The following is a 16,992-nucleotide window of genomic DNA, read 5'->3' as shown; positions in this document are numbered from 1 at the left end:
TTCAAATATTTACTTAATCTTTAATACTTGGCCCAAACTCGCAGCATATTCAGAGATGGAGTTTAAGACGCTCTAGGCATGATCCACGTTCGATAAATCAAAATCCCTCCGGCGCGAGGACGATCCGTTTTGATCTGCTCTGACGGATAGATCTGTATAGCCTTGGTGGTGAGTGGAAGGATCCGCTCTGACAGTCAAACAAAGTAGAGATAGATTCAGTCCAGGAAGATTTGTCTGTAAGGGTAATGTTTAAATGCACAGTTACCTGACAAATATTTTTTAAGTGATCCCTCCGGTGCGAGGAAGACCCATTTAGATCTGCTCTGACGGGTAAAACATTTTGAGATAGCCCTCCAGTTAGGCCATGAGGATCTGTCTGCAATGGTACTGTTTAAACGCAGAGTTACCTGACAAATATTTTTAAAGTAAACCATTTTCTTCCACTCCAGATAGGGGTTATACTATATTTTTTATTTTTTATTTTATTCACTTACGAATATTTTAATTCCATTTCTTTGTAAAGCACTTTGAATTGCAACTAGGGCTGTGCGATATTGAAGAAAAATGCGATATGCGATATCCTTGTTAAATAATGCGATATTCGATATGCGATACGATATTGCTTTAAGTGTGTAAAATCTATTTCTTTCCCCAACTGATATCTTTCACTTAAAGCATAACCGACTGTGTTTACATGAATACTCATCAAGACAGCCATTTTGACATAACTGTGTGTGTATTTGACAGTTCGAGTGTGTAACAAGACACAAAAAAAATAATTCGATATATTTCGATAATTTCGATATATTGTGCAGCCCTAATTGCCACTGTGTATGAAATGTGCTATACAAATAAACTTGCCTTTCCTTGCCTAAATGATAACAGTTCACGTGGAGCAGAACGGAGCCGCTCTGAGACGCTCTGAGACGCATGTAAATGAAGCGCATATTAAACCCGCGGGACATATGCCTTTGTGAATTCATAATAGCATTATGCTTTGGTTTTTAACTGGTTTTAATACATTGTGCAGCTTTAGAAAACTGCATGTTCATGGATTCTCATCAGTGGATCACCACTTCCGGTATTTTGCTGGTAAAATTGCAATCCAGGATTTTTTTAAATCAAGTATTCGAATTTAATCGAAGAATCGTGACAGCCCTGTTTTAAACCATAGGCTATTTTATTGACCCAAAGCTGTGTATTTACATCTATGTGCAAAACAATTGCCACTAAAATCACTTCTGCATTATATTCTGTCAACTTCTATTTTGATGCCACACAATTTGTTGGACCTTGGAATCTTGGAAGCACAGAGAATCGGCGTATATAATTTGGTGGTCTTAGACTGCACAGACACATGCTGATCCTATGTTATGTTGTTGTGACGCAGCCAGCGTGTAATAAACCCTCCTCCAAATGACAGCCAGCAGAAAACTCCAGCTGGAGGAAACTTTGTTCAAAGACTACATTTGCATTTGGCAACTCCTGCATGTTGCCTGGATAAAAAAAAAATAAAAAAAAATAGTTGTCACCATTTTGCCAGTTTTTCTCCATACTCCAGAGCAGTAATAAGCACAAGCCAACATCTATTATGTGACAGATTTGTTTAGCAGTCTCACCACTTTTCCTCTTGAAATCCCAATTTCTCAGCAGACCATTCAGGATTGCTCTTCACTCTGGGACTCTTGTTATTCTTAATCGCTTTGAGCTGATGAGTGGTCTAGCCCTCGATAGGCTATACGTCCTTGCGTTCTGCAGAGGATGATTTCAGTGACACTGACTGAAATGACACCTAATTGAAGCTACTTTTCCCGAAAGCTCTGATGGACAATGCCCTGCCATTCCTCCACCTGCCAGGCGGTGAAATTGTCTGGCATAATAAAAAGAAAATTGTAGAGGCATGAGCCAGGAGATGTCAAAATGAAGGAACGAGGCAGACTCAGCCATTGACAAGCCGTTTAAGTCTATTTATTTTCTCTCACTCGTTCACTCTTTGTTTTCCACTTCGCCAAAGAAGAACATTTAAGTGGACACAAGGTGAATGCAGCTGCCACAAGGTTTAAGAATTGAATGGTTTTCATCTAGAAAGCATAGTTTTGATGGCATTTTATTTTCATCTTAGCTCCGTATGATGCCTATTAAAGTGGTGTTTGTAAGCTTTGTGTACAGGGGTAACCTCTGTATTTCTGCTTTTCCATTAGTGTCACCTGATGTCAGAGAATGAATGTGCATTTTCATTCAGCCTGTCTGTTTGTTCAGCCCAATTATATATAACATGCATAATCCTTTATTAGGCTGAAATGTGGTTTATTATTTTTTTAGTCAAATGAACTTCAAAGTTGTTTAAATAATAGTTTTACAGTCATTTTACAGTTTAGCATGCTACCATAGATGTTGGTGTTTTTTCAAAAGAACGTCGCGACCGAAACAACATGTAGTTCTATTCTAAGGTTAGAATTTTCCGAAACAATTTCTAGCTCTGATTCTAAGAAATCTCCTTTTTTGCCGGTCAGGCTTGAGAAAAGCTGACGGGATCAGTTTGACAAATGATAAACCGTTCAGATATAGCAAGCTTTCTGTCGTAATATCTGTTGCTGTCTATGATTATAATAATCAAACTTTTATTTGGGGCCAAGCACGGAAGGTAATTGTTAATTGTGTAATTGTTGGCATTCTATTCTTCTTCTTCCAATTCTTCTTCCTCTCTGGAAGTCTATGGCCACCCACAGAACCGCTTGTGGGAAAGTTGTGGGCACACAGATGGAGAAATATATATATATTAGGGATGCCACAATTCTCAATATAATATTGAACCGTTCGGTACGGCATTCACGGTTCAATACGCGCTTGTGAATTGCGGTTTTTCGGTTTCGCATTTAATTAATTATTTTTCTACAAATTCTATAATTTGCCTCCATCCCAATACTGAACAACGCGACATACATTCACATCACACGTTCATGGTGGAGTTATACTCGCGTAACACTATAGTTATTCACAATCACCAAAGTTCATTATTTACATGCATTTTAAAGGCTTGCTGGTTTCATTCGCGTGCACTGTTTTAACATGCGCTTTTCAGAGCGCGCGCACTAAACGCCTGTCAAACACGCGATTACTGGACTAAGTAGTCTTACTGCGCTAATACTGTCAAATACACACATGGTTAACATAAACACAGTCGGTTATGTCTAAAGTGAAAGTAAAATCGCAATCGTGTCTGTATATTAGATGCAATGAGGTCTTAAATTGACAACAGGGCAGTAGTGAACACGCTGTCCTTAAAGGGACAGTTGACCTCTAAAATTATGTCATTATTTACTCACTCTAATATTGTTCCAAACCTGTATTCATTTCTCGATGACAGAATTTTCATTTTTGAGTGAACTATTAATAAAACAACAAAAGACAAAGAGAAAATCACTCACTGCTCTTGACTGAAAAACTTATACAGTAGCCAAGAATCAGTGTATATTTTATAGTGAAGTCTATGTAGTGTTTTATTTTTACATTCATTCATTCAATTTCATACTTAAATGCTGCTGTACAGCTCTGAGCTGCCAGTGTAAATCTTTATATATATTTATTTTATATTATACAATACACTAGGAATGTGTACAAGGGTTTTTTTTAAGTAAAGTTTTAAGTTTAAGTAAGGTTTTTCAATTCTTTTAAGTAAAATAAAGAAAGAGTATTGCAATAAAAAAATAATCTTTTTTCTCTTTAACCTCTTGCTGTTCCTGTCGCCTAAGAATAGAATAACAAAAAATGTATGTGACAAGCCATCAGAACCGAACCGAACCGAACCGAAAACCGTGGTTAAAAACCGAGGTATGTATTGAACCGTGGACTAAATGTATTGTTGCATCCCTAATATATATATATATATATATATATATATATATATATATATATATATATATATATATATATATATATATATATATATATATACACATATATACACACACAGTGGTTGGTCCATTACTACCGCGGTGGTAAAAAACTTCCACCATCACAGCCCTAGTGCCACATATTGTTTGAAAGTGATAAATCATTAAATCATGTTACCAGTGACTATATTTATGATTTTACAGATATTTTGCCTAAAACCACCCTCTGGTGCTCTTCGGTCATTTCTGACCGGAAAATTTTCTGTTTCGAAATTTAAAAAATCACTGCTTCATCGGAATGATATGAAACTTGGTGACTTTTCTAGCATTAGGTTTGTAAACACACAAAACAATTGGGGTCATGATTCGAGCATGCTAATTGGTCGTTTAAAAAAAAGTAGCGTTCATTGTCTACGGTCATAAATAACCGACCTTAGGAAATGAATGGGAAATTGGCAAAAACACAAAAGTTCTCAGAAAATTTGTGTGTACAATCTACAAATTGGCCACGATGCTGAAAAAAAGTACACAGCAGTAAAGGGGTGACACTCTAAAACATCAAGAGTGTGATATTGACACATCTACTCACACGCATACTTATACACACACACACACACACCTATGAAAACCTCATTTTGAATTTTTAAAAATCATAGCTTCATCAGAATGATATGAAACTACTTTCTAGCATTAGGTATGTAAACACACAAAAAAATTGAGGGCATGATTCGAGCATGCTAAGTGGTTTTAAAAAATACTCCCACTTGTGCTCTTCGGTCAAAAAGGACCACCATAGGAAATTAATGGGAAATCTGCAAAAATTCACAGAAAGAAATCTATATTTCTAACAAAACAAAAAAAATCTAAAACTTTATAATAAATAGTCTTTTTAGATTTTTTAAATATATATTCAATCCATCAAAAAACAAATCATTAAATGTGTTCAAAAGAGAACTAGGGAATTCTCAAGCCTCTCCATAGAGACCTCTAGTGATTACACCCATGTTTGCATGATTTCTTAAATAATTCCAAAAGAGGCCGCTAATCTGCCTTCAAAAAAAAATATTTTGAAGGCCTAGTCTCTATTTTAACCTGAAATACTGCCATTATAATAATAATAATAAAAAATAAAAAAATTGTATAATTTTGAATGGCAAAAATAGACCATAATTATTGCATAAATATTAAAAAATATCATCAAATCATCTCAAAATGCAAAATTAAAAAGAAACAATATTATTGAAGAAAAATAAATTGCATTGGTTTTACTGGGGTGGATGAAGTTTAATTTTCAGGTGTCCGGTCCTTTATGACCGGGAAGACAACCAATGCAACCCCTAAACGAAGAGCCCCAGAGGGTTAAAATGTATTTTCTTCCTCGTCGTTGCACTTGGTCTGATGCTACCAGACATGTTGGCATGACTTGTTGTGTTCTTTTTCCTTGGCCCCTATAATTCCTGCTTGCAGCTATATTTTATTTTACTTTTGCTTTCAAAATTGGTATTGAACACCGTTAAATGTCACTGTATTGGTATTGACTAATGGTATCGTAAGTCAATGGTTACACATACACGCATACACTGGGCTGGCTTCCAAACTACCAATCTGGAACAATTCTGCATTTGTTTCTGCTATTAACAAAATCAATTCATTGTGATCCAGATCTTTCCTGAACAGCCCAGTGTGCAAAAACACCCAAGGCGCTTGGAAAAAGAAGAGGACTCATGACTGCTACACAGGGACAAAGGGAAAATGTGTCCTGTTTGTGGCCGCATGAGACAATATTTGCCATCTTTGAAGTAGCAGACAGCTTAATTAAACAGGTTCACAGTCAATTAATTTGTTTAATGTGTTAACCATTCACTCACAATCAGCCACTTTTCAATTTACTAAATTACCAACATCCATTCTGCGGCATAGCATAGCCTATTTGAAATAAAGCGTCCTGAATCATGGTGCAGTGAAAACGTTAAAGGTATGTCAAAGATCAGCATACTGTTTCAGGTGGAAGCATTTGTTTCTAGTTTTGTGTCTTCAGATCAGTGGTTCTCAAAGTGTGGGGTACTGCAGGGGGCGCGCGGGACATAAAAAAAAAAAAACTGTGCCTCTTTTCGTTTTCTTTTTACTTTTTTTTTTAAACATTAATAGCCACACAAATGTGGTTCAGGCAACGCATATTGATTATCTTCACTGCATGTATATTTATAACAAACAAAATAAAAAACACAACCATGCCTCTTTTCGTTTACATATAAAAAAATAAAAAATAAACTATGTGGTTCAGAAAATAAGTGTGGATATATGATTATCTCTGTAATAAAATTTAATGTGACATAAGACGCAAACAAGTCTCTTTTTGTTAAATGTCAGTTTATGTGTGATCAATAATAGCCATTATAAAAGTATAAAAAATGATCTAACAAGGACAGTTAAAGCATATGTGCGATGTAAAGGATAAAGTCGAAATCTTTCACTGAGTCTGTCTCATGCGGTCGGAGAAACGTACACATTTCCTGTGTAATCACAGAGTTCTATCAACTCATACTGTGATGATACTGTGATTCATTTCATTGAGTTGCATTACATTCCCCCACAGGTCAAGAAGATGAAATGGTTAAAAACCACAGTGGAGACAGGCATTGTCCTTCTTGTCTGATATATGATCTGGTCTCGCGTCCACATTTAAGGGTCATGAAACCCTGTTTCAGCAGCAGTTTTGACAAATGCTCCAGAAGTGCACGTGGGAAAGCTTTGAAGAGAGGAGACGGCTTCTGATTCACACAGGTTTATTTCACTGAGTTAAAAGCATCACAGATTCCCAGAAATGCATGCAGCGTTACGCAACAAAATCAGCATGTTAAAACATGGTCACCGTAAATTACGGAAATGCATACATATCCTTTGACAGCTATAATTTATTGCACACACATTTGTTCACTGGATTGAAAATATGAATGAACGCACTGTTGCATCTTAAACTTTTGAGGCTCATTTTGCGGATTGATGGATTATGCGGCTGTAAAGAGTGTGGATGAATCAAGAATTTCTGCATCACAGTTCTCATAGAGATCCCATCGATTCCTATCATGCTAAAACAAACACTCATTTTGATCCATAAATGTAGGGATTCTTCAGCTTTTCCAGTGTGAGGCACATGGCACATCCCTTTGTGAACCCCACCGCCCCACCCCCAACGGATATTTATGACACAAAAAAACTCACTTAACAATTGGAATTAAAATAGAACATATTGAATCATACAATGCTGGCACATCATTTCTGTTAGTTGGCAGCCGTATCTTCTCTTGATGTTCCAGAGCAATTGACACCGGTTGTAAAAGGTCAGAAGAGGGAATTTAATCTTCCGCACGCGCATGATATGCTGCGCTACAAAACTGCTGCGTGTGAAGCACAGTATACAAATAAACTTGACGTGCCTTAACTTGTGTAACAAACACAAACTGTGTACAGATTTTAATTTGATGCGAGATAGACAAAAAACCCACAAGATTAAAAGATATTTCTGTATGAGTGCACAGTGTGACCAGTAATGTAGTTTGTCAAAAAAAATCACTTGTTGTGTTGACTCATTTACCAAATAAAAAATAATAATTATAATTCTTTGTTTTTCTTTTTAGGTAAATTGTATCTGATCAGTGTTTTTCTCCTTTGCCATAGAAAAAAAAAGTGAATATAGGGATTAGAAGTGAAGGAAAGGAAGAACGTTTATAATCTCCTGCAAAAGGAGACGTGAGTGAGGATTTGGGAAAAGAAACAAGATTCCATGTCCAGAGGAATATCTCATGGAAAATTGTTACATTTGTGGAAAATCGTTGAACACAAAGCTTGATATATGGCTTAATTTTCATTTATGGGCTCACATACCTCTCTCATTCAGCACAAATCCAAATCTTTCCATGGTCGTAATGAAACATTTGGTTGATGTTTTTTTTTCTATTATTTCTTCACTCCTGGCCTAATATCCAGGTAAAACTGCATTCACATGTTCAAAAATGTGGGTTGGCACAGCTAACCGGCACAATCCTAAACAAAAGTGAATAATATTGAACAATAATTTACTCTACATAGTAGAATAACATTGAACATTTAATTTACATATACTATATTGCCAAAAGTATTGGGGCACCCCTTCAAATCATTGAATTCAGATGTTCCAATCACTTCCATGGCCACAGGTGTATAAAATCAAGCACCTAGGCATGCAGACGCTTCTACAAATATTTGTGAAAGAATGGGTCGCTCTCAGGAGCTCCGTGAATTCAAGCGTGGTACCGTGATAGGATGCCACCTGTGCAATAAGTCCATTCGTGAAATTTCCTCACTACTAAATATTCCACGGTCAACTGTTAGTGGTATTATAACAAAGTGGAAGCAATTTGGAACAATAGCAACTTAAAATCATGTAAAATCACTGAGTGGGGTCAGCGCATGCTTAGGCGCACAGTGCGCAAAAGTCGCCAACTTTCTGCAGAGTCAATAGCTACAAACCTCCAAACTTTGTGTGGCCTTCAGATTAGCTCAAGAACAGTGCATAGAGAGCTTCATGGAATGGGTTTCTATTGCCGAGCAGCTGCATCCAAGCCTTACATCACCAAGTGCAATGCAAAGCGTTGGATGCAGTGGTGTAAAGCACGCCGTCACTGGACTCTAGAGCAGTGGAGACGTGTTCCCTGGAGTGACGAATAACGCTTCTCAATCCGATAGATGAGTCTGGTTTTGGTGGTTGCCAGGAGAATTTACTTGCCTGACTGCATTGTGCCAAGTGTAAAGTTTGGTGGAGGAGGGATTATGGTTAGTTCCAGTGAAAGGAACTCTTAATGCTTCAGCATACCAAGACATTTTTGACAATTTCATGCTCCCAACTTTGTGGGAACAGTTTGGGGATGGCCCCCTCCTGTTCCAACATGACCAGTGCACAAAGCAAGGTCCATAAAGACATGAATGAGCGAGTTTGATGTGGACTGGCCTGCACAGAATCCTGACCTCAACCCGATAAAACAGCTTTGGGATGAATTAGGGCAGAGACTCCGAGCCAGGCCTTCTCGTCCGTCATCAGCGCCTGACCTCACAAATGCGTTTCTAGAAGAATGGTCAAAAATTCCCATAAACAACCTAAACCTTGTGGAAAGCCTTCCCAGAAGAGTTGAAGCTGTTATAACTGCAAAGAGTGGGCCAACTCCATATTAAACCCTACGGATTAAGAATGGCATGTCATTAAAGTTCATGTGCATGTAAAGGCAGGCGTCCCAAAACGTTTGCCAATATAGTGTATATTTAATTCAATTAATTTAAAAATCTCTCACTTCCTCTATGCAATCTCACTTTTTGGCACTAAACTTGGTTCAGGTATTTATCTAACAAAATTATTTATTTTACTCCACTTTTAAATCCATAGAGAAACAAAAAGCTCACATGAAAAAGCATACATTATCTACAACATTATTAGTTATTCGTATTCTGTTGATTCTCTCGTTTCTCTCGTTTCTGCATGTCTTCATAATTTATTTGTATGACAGCCTGGCCAGAAATCCTGTCCACAATTTGGCATGTTTCATTGCTTTATTATCACCAATAAAACAATCAACAATTATGCAATATGCTTACAAAAACCGTTAACCAATATTTAATCATATTTGAATAATGAAGGTGAAGACCAGTTTTCTGTGGCCAGACACTACTATACCTCTGTTAAAATCTGAGGAAATCTGTTCAGTGTTTCATGACCCTTTAACGCTGTAGTGATGTCAAAAGCACTAGTACCTCATTACCAAGTTAATACTAAAATAAAAATCTATGTAATAATCAGTGTTGTGGAAAGTTACCTTGAAAAGTAATGCATTACAATATTGTGTTACTCCATTAAAAAGTAACTAATTGAGTTACTTAGTTACTTTTTAAGAAAAGTAATGTGTTACGTTACTTTTGCGTTACTTTTTCTCACCTGGGCTGGGCTTGTTTTTTTTTTTTTTTTTTTTTTGAACAAAGTAGTTATATTTCTGTGCAACGGTAAAGACCTCTTCATACCAAAATTGAAATTATAAGCCCCAGGCTGAGGTAAAAATGCAAATTCACGCATGAACAGTAGAGGGAGCAGCTCTGCTGTGCTGCCATTCTGGATAATGGTAGAATAGGATGCAGGAGAAAAAAGTTTTACCAATAAAAACAAAACATCTAGTAATTTTCTTCATCAAAGGTCCGCAGCACGACATTGGTAAATTAAATATAAAGGTAGATTAAATGCATAAAAATAGTTGTTTTGTTTAACATTTAATTATTTGAAGGTTTGCATAGTATTCTGATTTTGCATTTGACTGATTTTATTCATTTTGAGGAGTACAGCATCTTTATTGTGCAAGTGAGATACATAAATGCTCACATTTAGTCTGGAACTACACTAACCATCATGTTTACACACAACGCCTCTGCACTTATTTTTCTCAACATGGAGGCAGGAGAGCTGTCAGTCAAATTAATGTGAAAAAGTAACTCGGATATTTTGTTGTAATTTTTAAAAGTAATGCGTTACTTTACTAGTTACTTGGAAAAAAGTAATATTATTACGTAACTCAAGTTACTTGTAATGCGTCACCCCCAACACTGGTAATAATACTATTCTCCTGCAGTGTTTAATTCAGTGTTGATCATTCCTCTTTCCTGTTTCCTTTAACTTTACTGTTAACTTCACATTCTGCTGTAAAAGTATTTCCCTTCCAATTAGGGATGCACAGAGAGGACAATTCTGGGCCGAAACTGAAAATTCAGGATGCACTAATTAAACGTCTGATTCGTTCACTGATTTCGGCCCTGCAACACCATGTTTCTGCTGTTTTAGCCTAAAATTTTCAGTAGCCGAAATGTCCTACTTCTAAATGCCGACGCAGGCATCATTCATGCCGTTTGTAATGCAAAATATACTCCATACAGGAAACTTGCAGAGCGACAGGTGGCTACTTTCAAATGCTCACGTGTGTGTGTGTGTGTGTGTGTGTGTGTGTGTGTGTGTGTGTGTGTGTGTGTGTGTGTGTGTGTGTGTGTGTGTGTGTGTGTGTGTGTGTGTGTGTGTGTATGATGCGAAACTAATGTAAACACAGTCAGTTATGTCTTATGGGATTGTAAACAGACACGATAAAACTGATGATGTGTCAGGATAGCTCATTAGTGTGCATTAGTGTGAATGCGGCCTGCTAGATCTGCCGCTGTCGACCATGCCATTAATAATAATCAAATGGCAATAATGCTGAGAAAAAGAGGGAAAACCTCACTGCTTTTGTCTGGAAAACTTTAGTAACTTTAGCAAAGATTCTGAAAGCACTTGGTCTTTCTGTGTTCTTCTCTTCTGTTTTGAAACTATTTTGTTAGTTGAAAATTACTTAAAATGGTACTTTATTTATTTATACCATTTTAATGATAAAAGTAGCAGAAGAGTTAAAGGCAGTGTTGAAATTGGAGTATCGCAATTGGTATCTGGAATAGGGTTGCTGAACATTTCTGGTAAATTTCCAGAAACTTTCCAAAAGTTTCCACACATTTCCTAAAAAAATCCTGGAATGTTTCCAAAAATCCTAGGAAGTTTCTAAAAATTCTGGAAAGTTTCTGTTTAATTCCACTGGTGTGGATTATCCCAATCTGTGAAAAAGTTACAAATAATGATTATAGCTAGGGTGACCATATTTTGATTACCGAAAACCAGGACACTCGGCCCGGCAATGAGATACTCAAATGATACTCGAAGTTTACTCAAAGATTCCTTATTAATTTCAATACAATTTAAAGAATGTATGGATAGAAAATAGTTATATTAGGGCCAGGACAGGACTTGAAAACAGGACGTCTGGTCACCCTAATTATAGCGTAACATTTATCACAGTGTTGTGAACTTAGTCAAAACAACTTTGTTACTTTGAATAGAAGGGAAAGTGTGTGTGTGCAGATCCACTACTAGTGTGTTTTGCACTACAAATATTCATTATCCATAATTTTGACAAGTTGAGGTGTACATTTTCCATCTTTTCCACTCTGTCAGTTTTATCTGTCAGTAAAGTTTTTTCATTTTATTGTGACATGCACATCAGAAGTTCGTTTGACCTGCGAACCAACAGCGCAGCCTGATCTCAGAAGAACAGGTCCGATCTTGATCACGTTTGAATTTGCCGCATTATTAATAACATCGCTGCGAGATCAAGTGAGAAGCGTTCAAATTCGACACAGATATCAGATCAAACAGGGTTGACAAGGTAACGAGGAGAAACATTGTTTCACGTCACACTTTTTTTCCAGCAATTCAAAGCTCTAAATATCCAGTTTGAACTTTATTTTTAACGTAATAATAATTAAAAAAAAATCATTAATTGTTCATCTATCAAAGATTGTCCCCATTTGAAAACCAAAAGTTTTAAGATGTAGGAAAACTAAGAAGTGGCAAACAAATGCTTATATATATTTTTTTGCATGTTTTACGTTTAAATTTAAATGTAGACATTAAATTTCTTATAAAATATAAAATCATCAAGGAATATAATGGAATAAATGTTTATCAAAGTATGACACTGAGGTATGATGAAGGAAAAATCAAGAAGTCTCATGAAAAAAAAAAAAATTCAAATTGCAAAGAATTACACAAAGAAAAGAAAAGTTCTAGTCACTGAAGCTGTCGGTCAGTTTAGTATATATATATATATATATATATACTATGTGCATTTCCAAGAAATAAATGTATTATTATCAGTAACTGCACTTATTAATGCAAAACAATAGTATTTTTATGAATAAATTGCCTTTATGATTACCCCCCCCCCCCCAGCGCTACCAAATCAGGTGCTGGTGTCGCCATCTGTAGAACCTAGTGGCACCGGTGCTACTGCTCTTTAATGTTAGTCTGGAGCCCTGACAAGAGACAATTTCCAACCTTATTTGTTGTATCTGTCAAAAGAATGGAAAGCACTTTGAATGATCTATTTAATGTTCTTAATTCAGTAAAACATAACTTGGCGGTTAATGCAGACTCTGTCCTCACCCTTTTAAAATCCATTCAGTGTGAAGCGAGGAAGCTGTTGGATGTTTGGAATTACACATTCACACACACACACACACACACACACACACACACACACACACACACACACCCACACACACACACACACACACACACACACACACACACACACACACACACACACACACACACACACACACACACACACACACACACACACAAACGCATAAACACACAGGCAAAAAGCTCAAGCCTTGTAGAGGCCCGTGGGCAGTTTAGTTATTGTGTGCATTAGAATGCTGTGAATAGAACGATGGCCAGATTTCATCATCATTCCTCGTGGATCCCAGTACAGCACTCGGATCTGAATCTACTGAATATCACAGCATCCGCTCCCATGACCAGGGCACCAAACCCTAAAGCATATTTTTTGATATCTTAACAGATATGCATATGTTGCACATTATTAAAACACATTCCGTTGCATACTAAGAGGCAAGTTATTCATTTTTTGAACATTTTCAATGCGTACAACCTTAGTTCCCTGAATGCATGTTTATAATCATGGCTTCACCGAAAAGCCCCACTGAGCACCCAAAAAATGCTTGTCCTCTTATCACTGAGAGAACAAGATGGTGCTGAGCTCCTGGATATGCGTGACGTGATACACGCGTGAAGGGGCGGGACTTGAGCACCGTCTGCCAGTGAATTGGTGTGATTTTTCCGCAGTCGTCTCTCCTGAGTGACTGACATGAAAGAGAATATTTTAATCTGAGCACATTCGCATCTTTTGAAATACATCATTACGATTTTCTTGCTGTTAGAGGCCAATAGCCTAAAAATATGAAATCAATCATTGACGTCGTTTATCAAAGCTTATTTGATGTGTTTATAATAATTGGCAGTATCTTATGATGAAGAGGGCACTTGGGAGTTTGCTTTCCTGCAGGCATTTCTCTGTGCACCGAGATCAGAGATGACACGAGAAGCGAGTTGAGTTTGCAAAGTGAAAAAAAAAATGTCTACAGCTGGCAAGATGCGTTTTGGTCGATTCGATGTGGTCAGCTGATACTTACCGCCGTTCACATCTGGCAGGAACCAGTGTTATTTTACAATCATTATTGAATTTTTTTTATGATTTTTTATTTTATTTTAGTTAAAATTCTAGTAATTTTGTTGTGTTTTATTATCAATTTTATTTGTTGTTGTTTTGTTTGTATATAATTATTTCATTTCATTTTGGGTTTACTTTAGCTACTTTATTTTTTGTTTATTTTTATTTTATTAATGTTTACTTTGGCAATTAGCTAAAATAAGTTTGAGTTTTTTTTTTCTTTTTTTATGTTATTTTCTTTTTGTGTTTTTTATATATTTGTTTATTCTTTATTTTTATTTTATTTGTTTATTTTTATTTTATTTTATGTTGTATTTTATTTATTTATTATTATTTTATTTTATCATTTTACTTATTTTTTTTTACTTTATTTTATTAGATTTGTTTTATACTCAATTTCAAGTATCAAAAATGTTTTCGTTAACTATAATAACTTGGGAGTAACATGTTTCAGATTTATTGTGAGTATTGCAAGGGAAGGGTCTCTGATTTTGACTTCATACATCACAAACTGTGTGTTACACTGTGTTGATCAAATTAAAATGAAAGAAAATTAGTGTTTCTTCTCTGCTTATGCACATGATCTCTCTCCTGTTCCCGCAGTACCAACGGTCTCTGATGATGTCCCGTCCACGCTGCAGCCCAGTAGATCTACAGCTCCTGTCATGATCAGCACCATCACCATTGCCCACAGACCTGCGGCGCACGTGACGGTCACTCCTGACCCTGCAGCGGTGGAGCACCCTGATCCGCCCGCCGACCCCACCTCCGCCAGCCCCCCGCCCACCAGCAAGCGCTTCTGTGACGGTACGGAGAGACGAGGAATCTCCTGGCCGCAGACACACAGAGGAGTGACTGTGGAACGGCCTTGTCCTAAAGGAACTCGAGGTATGTCTGGTATGACAGGGAAACTGGCATTTGAATAATTTTTGCAGTTAGCGTCAGGCATCTTGTTGTCATTAGTGTTGAAGTTTTGCTGGTATCAGACATGCCGTTTCTTATTCGAGTAGCATCCAAGTATGATGTCAAAATTATTGGCAAGATTTGCATTCCATAACTGAGTTAATAAAGTAAATGTTATACAGTGTTGTTTGTAATAGAAACTGTTTTCATAGCGTAACTATTTCATCCAAATTCCATTTGGATTACATTTGAAAAAAAATTTAATCGGGGATGCATGATATATGGGCCTTATATAATGCGCTGATATATGCTCAATTTTAATGTCATCGTCATCGATCCGATAAGTAAATTAGGTCGATATATTAAAGCCGATAAATGATGTATTATTTCCTTCAGATGCGCTCTGTTCGCCATGATGGTTTTGAATTGCTTGAAATATGAATGGAATCACTTCAAAAAGGAAAACACTGTTCCATTGCAACATGTGCAGTCTGTCATATCGGGCCCTATTTCAATGGTTTGAGTGCATGGTCTGAAGCTCATGACACAGGAGGGCATGTCCGAATCCACTTTTGCTAGTTTAACGATGGAAAAAACGGTTGGCCGCCAGGCACATGGTCAACAAGGGTTAGTCTCTTAATGAGTAATGGGTGTGTTTTGGGCATAACGTGCAATAAACCAATCAGAGTCTCATCTCATTTGCCCTTTCTGTGGTTTCTGAGCAGGAATGGCGTTGTTCGTCTGTATGGCTGTCGATGGCATCTGGAGTCCGAAAGGCCCTGATCTCAGCAACTGTACGTCGCACTGGGTGACCCAGGTGGCACAGAAGGTGAGTCTAAGAGAGCGATGGTCACTGTAATGTCAAGTCACACGAGGGCTGTAACGATTTGACCAAAAATAAAAACCTCGATTAATTGAACATTTTACCTCGATTACGATTAATGAACGATTATTTTGCTCTTCTTTTTTTTCTTTTTTTGGTTCTCGTAAGGTTTTTGAGTAAGTTCCTGATAAGGTTTGTAGGCTGCTGAAAATATTTTCAAATCAAAATCAAATCAAATCACTTTATTGTCACACAGCCATGTACACAAGTGCAACAGCAGGTGAAATTCTTGGTGCAGTTCCGAGCAACATAGTAGTCACGACATGACATGTACAACATTTAGAGCAGCATCAGATTACACTGATGCGCCCACAATTACTCACAGCACAGTAAACTCTACAATAAACAATAAATAATTTACACAATGTGAGTGTGGTTCTCACAGCTTTAACCAATATACACATACTTACAATATACATATACTTTAAACAATATACTTTAAACAATATACTTTAAACAATATACACACTAAAACATACATTAAACAATATACATTACGCTATAATAATAATAATAATAGTATACAATGTACAGTATACATTATTATTCACAGTAGAGATCCAGAACATGTTCTGCAAACTGTACTTGATGTGACTGACGGGGCGGAGTCATGTGAAAACCGAAATGGGAAAAATACGTCGGTTAGAGGTTCTGAATGTCGGTTTTGGTTATTTTTCGATTAATCGTACAGCCCTACTTGTTAGTGTATTGTTCCGATGCATTAACATTAACCTGTAATATTAATGCAGTAATAGTAATGTACTGACTGAGTTCCCTGTGCAGTTTACAGCTTTAGTTCAGAAAGATTTTTTTCCTTGTGAAAAATGTATATGCTCTGTACTTGATATATCTTAAGATATATATATAAGATATAAGATATATATAATTATGGACGCACCGAATCCAGAAATATTGGGCTTTTTGGCGGGGTTCGGTTTCTGCCGATCCTTAGAATTTTTTGCCACCGAACCAAACCCTAGGCTTGCACTATGTGCGCTACGCTGGTCGACGTAATGACGCTGTCCTTGATTACGGGAAGGTGTTTACTAGGTGGACCGTTCGAATGCAGTAGGCTGAGAGAATGTGAAAATGGAACTTGTGAGCAGAAAAAGTGTTTCAGTCAAAAGAAGGCGATTCAAGTCAAGCTACATGTTCAACTTGCAATGCCGATTTGTCTCGTTGTGAC

The 16,992-nt window shown here is 36.9% G+C and overlaps 1 protein-coding gene across 2 annotated transcripts in view; it reads left to right on the top strand.

Annotated features, from left to right (window-relative positions):
* adgrl2b.1 (adhesion G protein-coupled receptor L2b, tandem duplicate 1) overlaps positions 1-16,992 on the top strand; it is a 146,207-nt gene that overhangs the window by 64,203 nt on the left and 65,012 nt on the right. For both annotated transcript variants that reach the window (XM_079819571.1, XM_079819572.1), the window contains exons 6-7: positions 14,624-14,908; positions 15,649-15,752. In XM_079819571.1, coding sequence (XP_079675697.1) covers positions 14,624-14,908; positions 15,649-15,752 — 389 coding nt within the window. The remainder of the gene's footprint in view (positions 1-14,623; positions 14,909-15,648; positions 15,753-16,992) is intronic.

The sequence above is a fragment of the Gobio gobio genome (assembly GCF_949357685.1).
Source record: "Gobio gobio genome assembly, chromosome: 6".
In the NCBI taxonomy this organism is placed as follows: domain Eukaryota; kingdom Metazoa; phylum Chordata; class Actinopteri; order Cypriniformes; family Gobionidae; genus Gobio; species Gobio gobio.
Note: the sequence above shows the minus strand (reverse complement) of the source record. Positions and strands in the feature narration are given on the sequence as shown.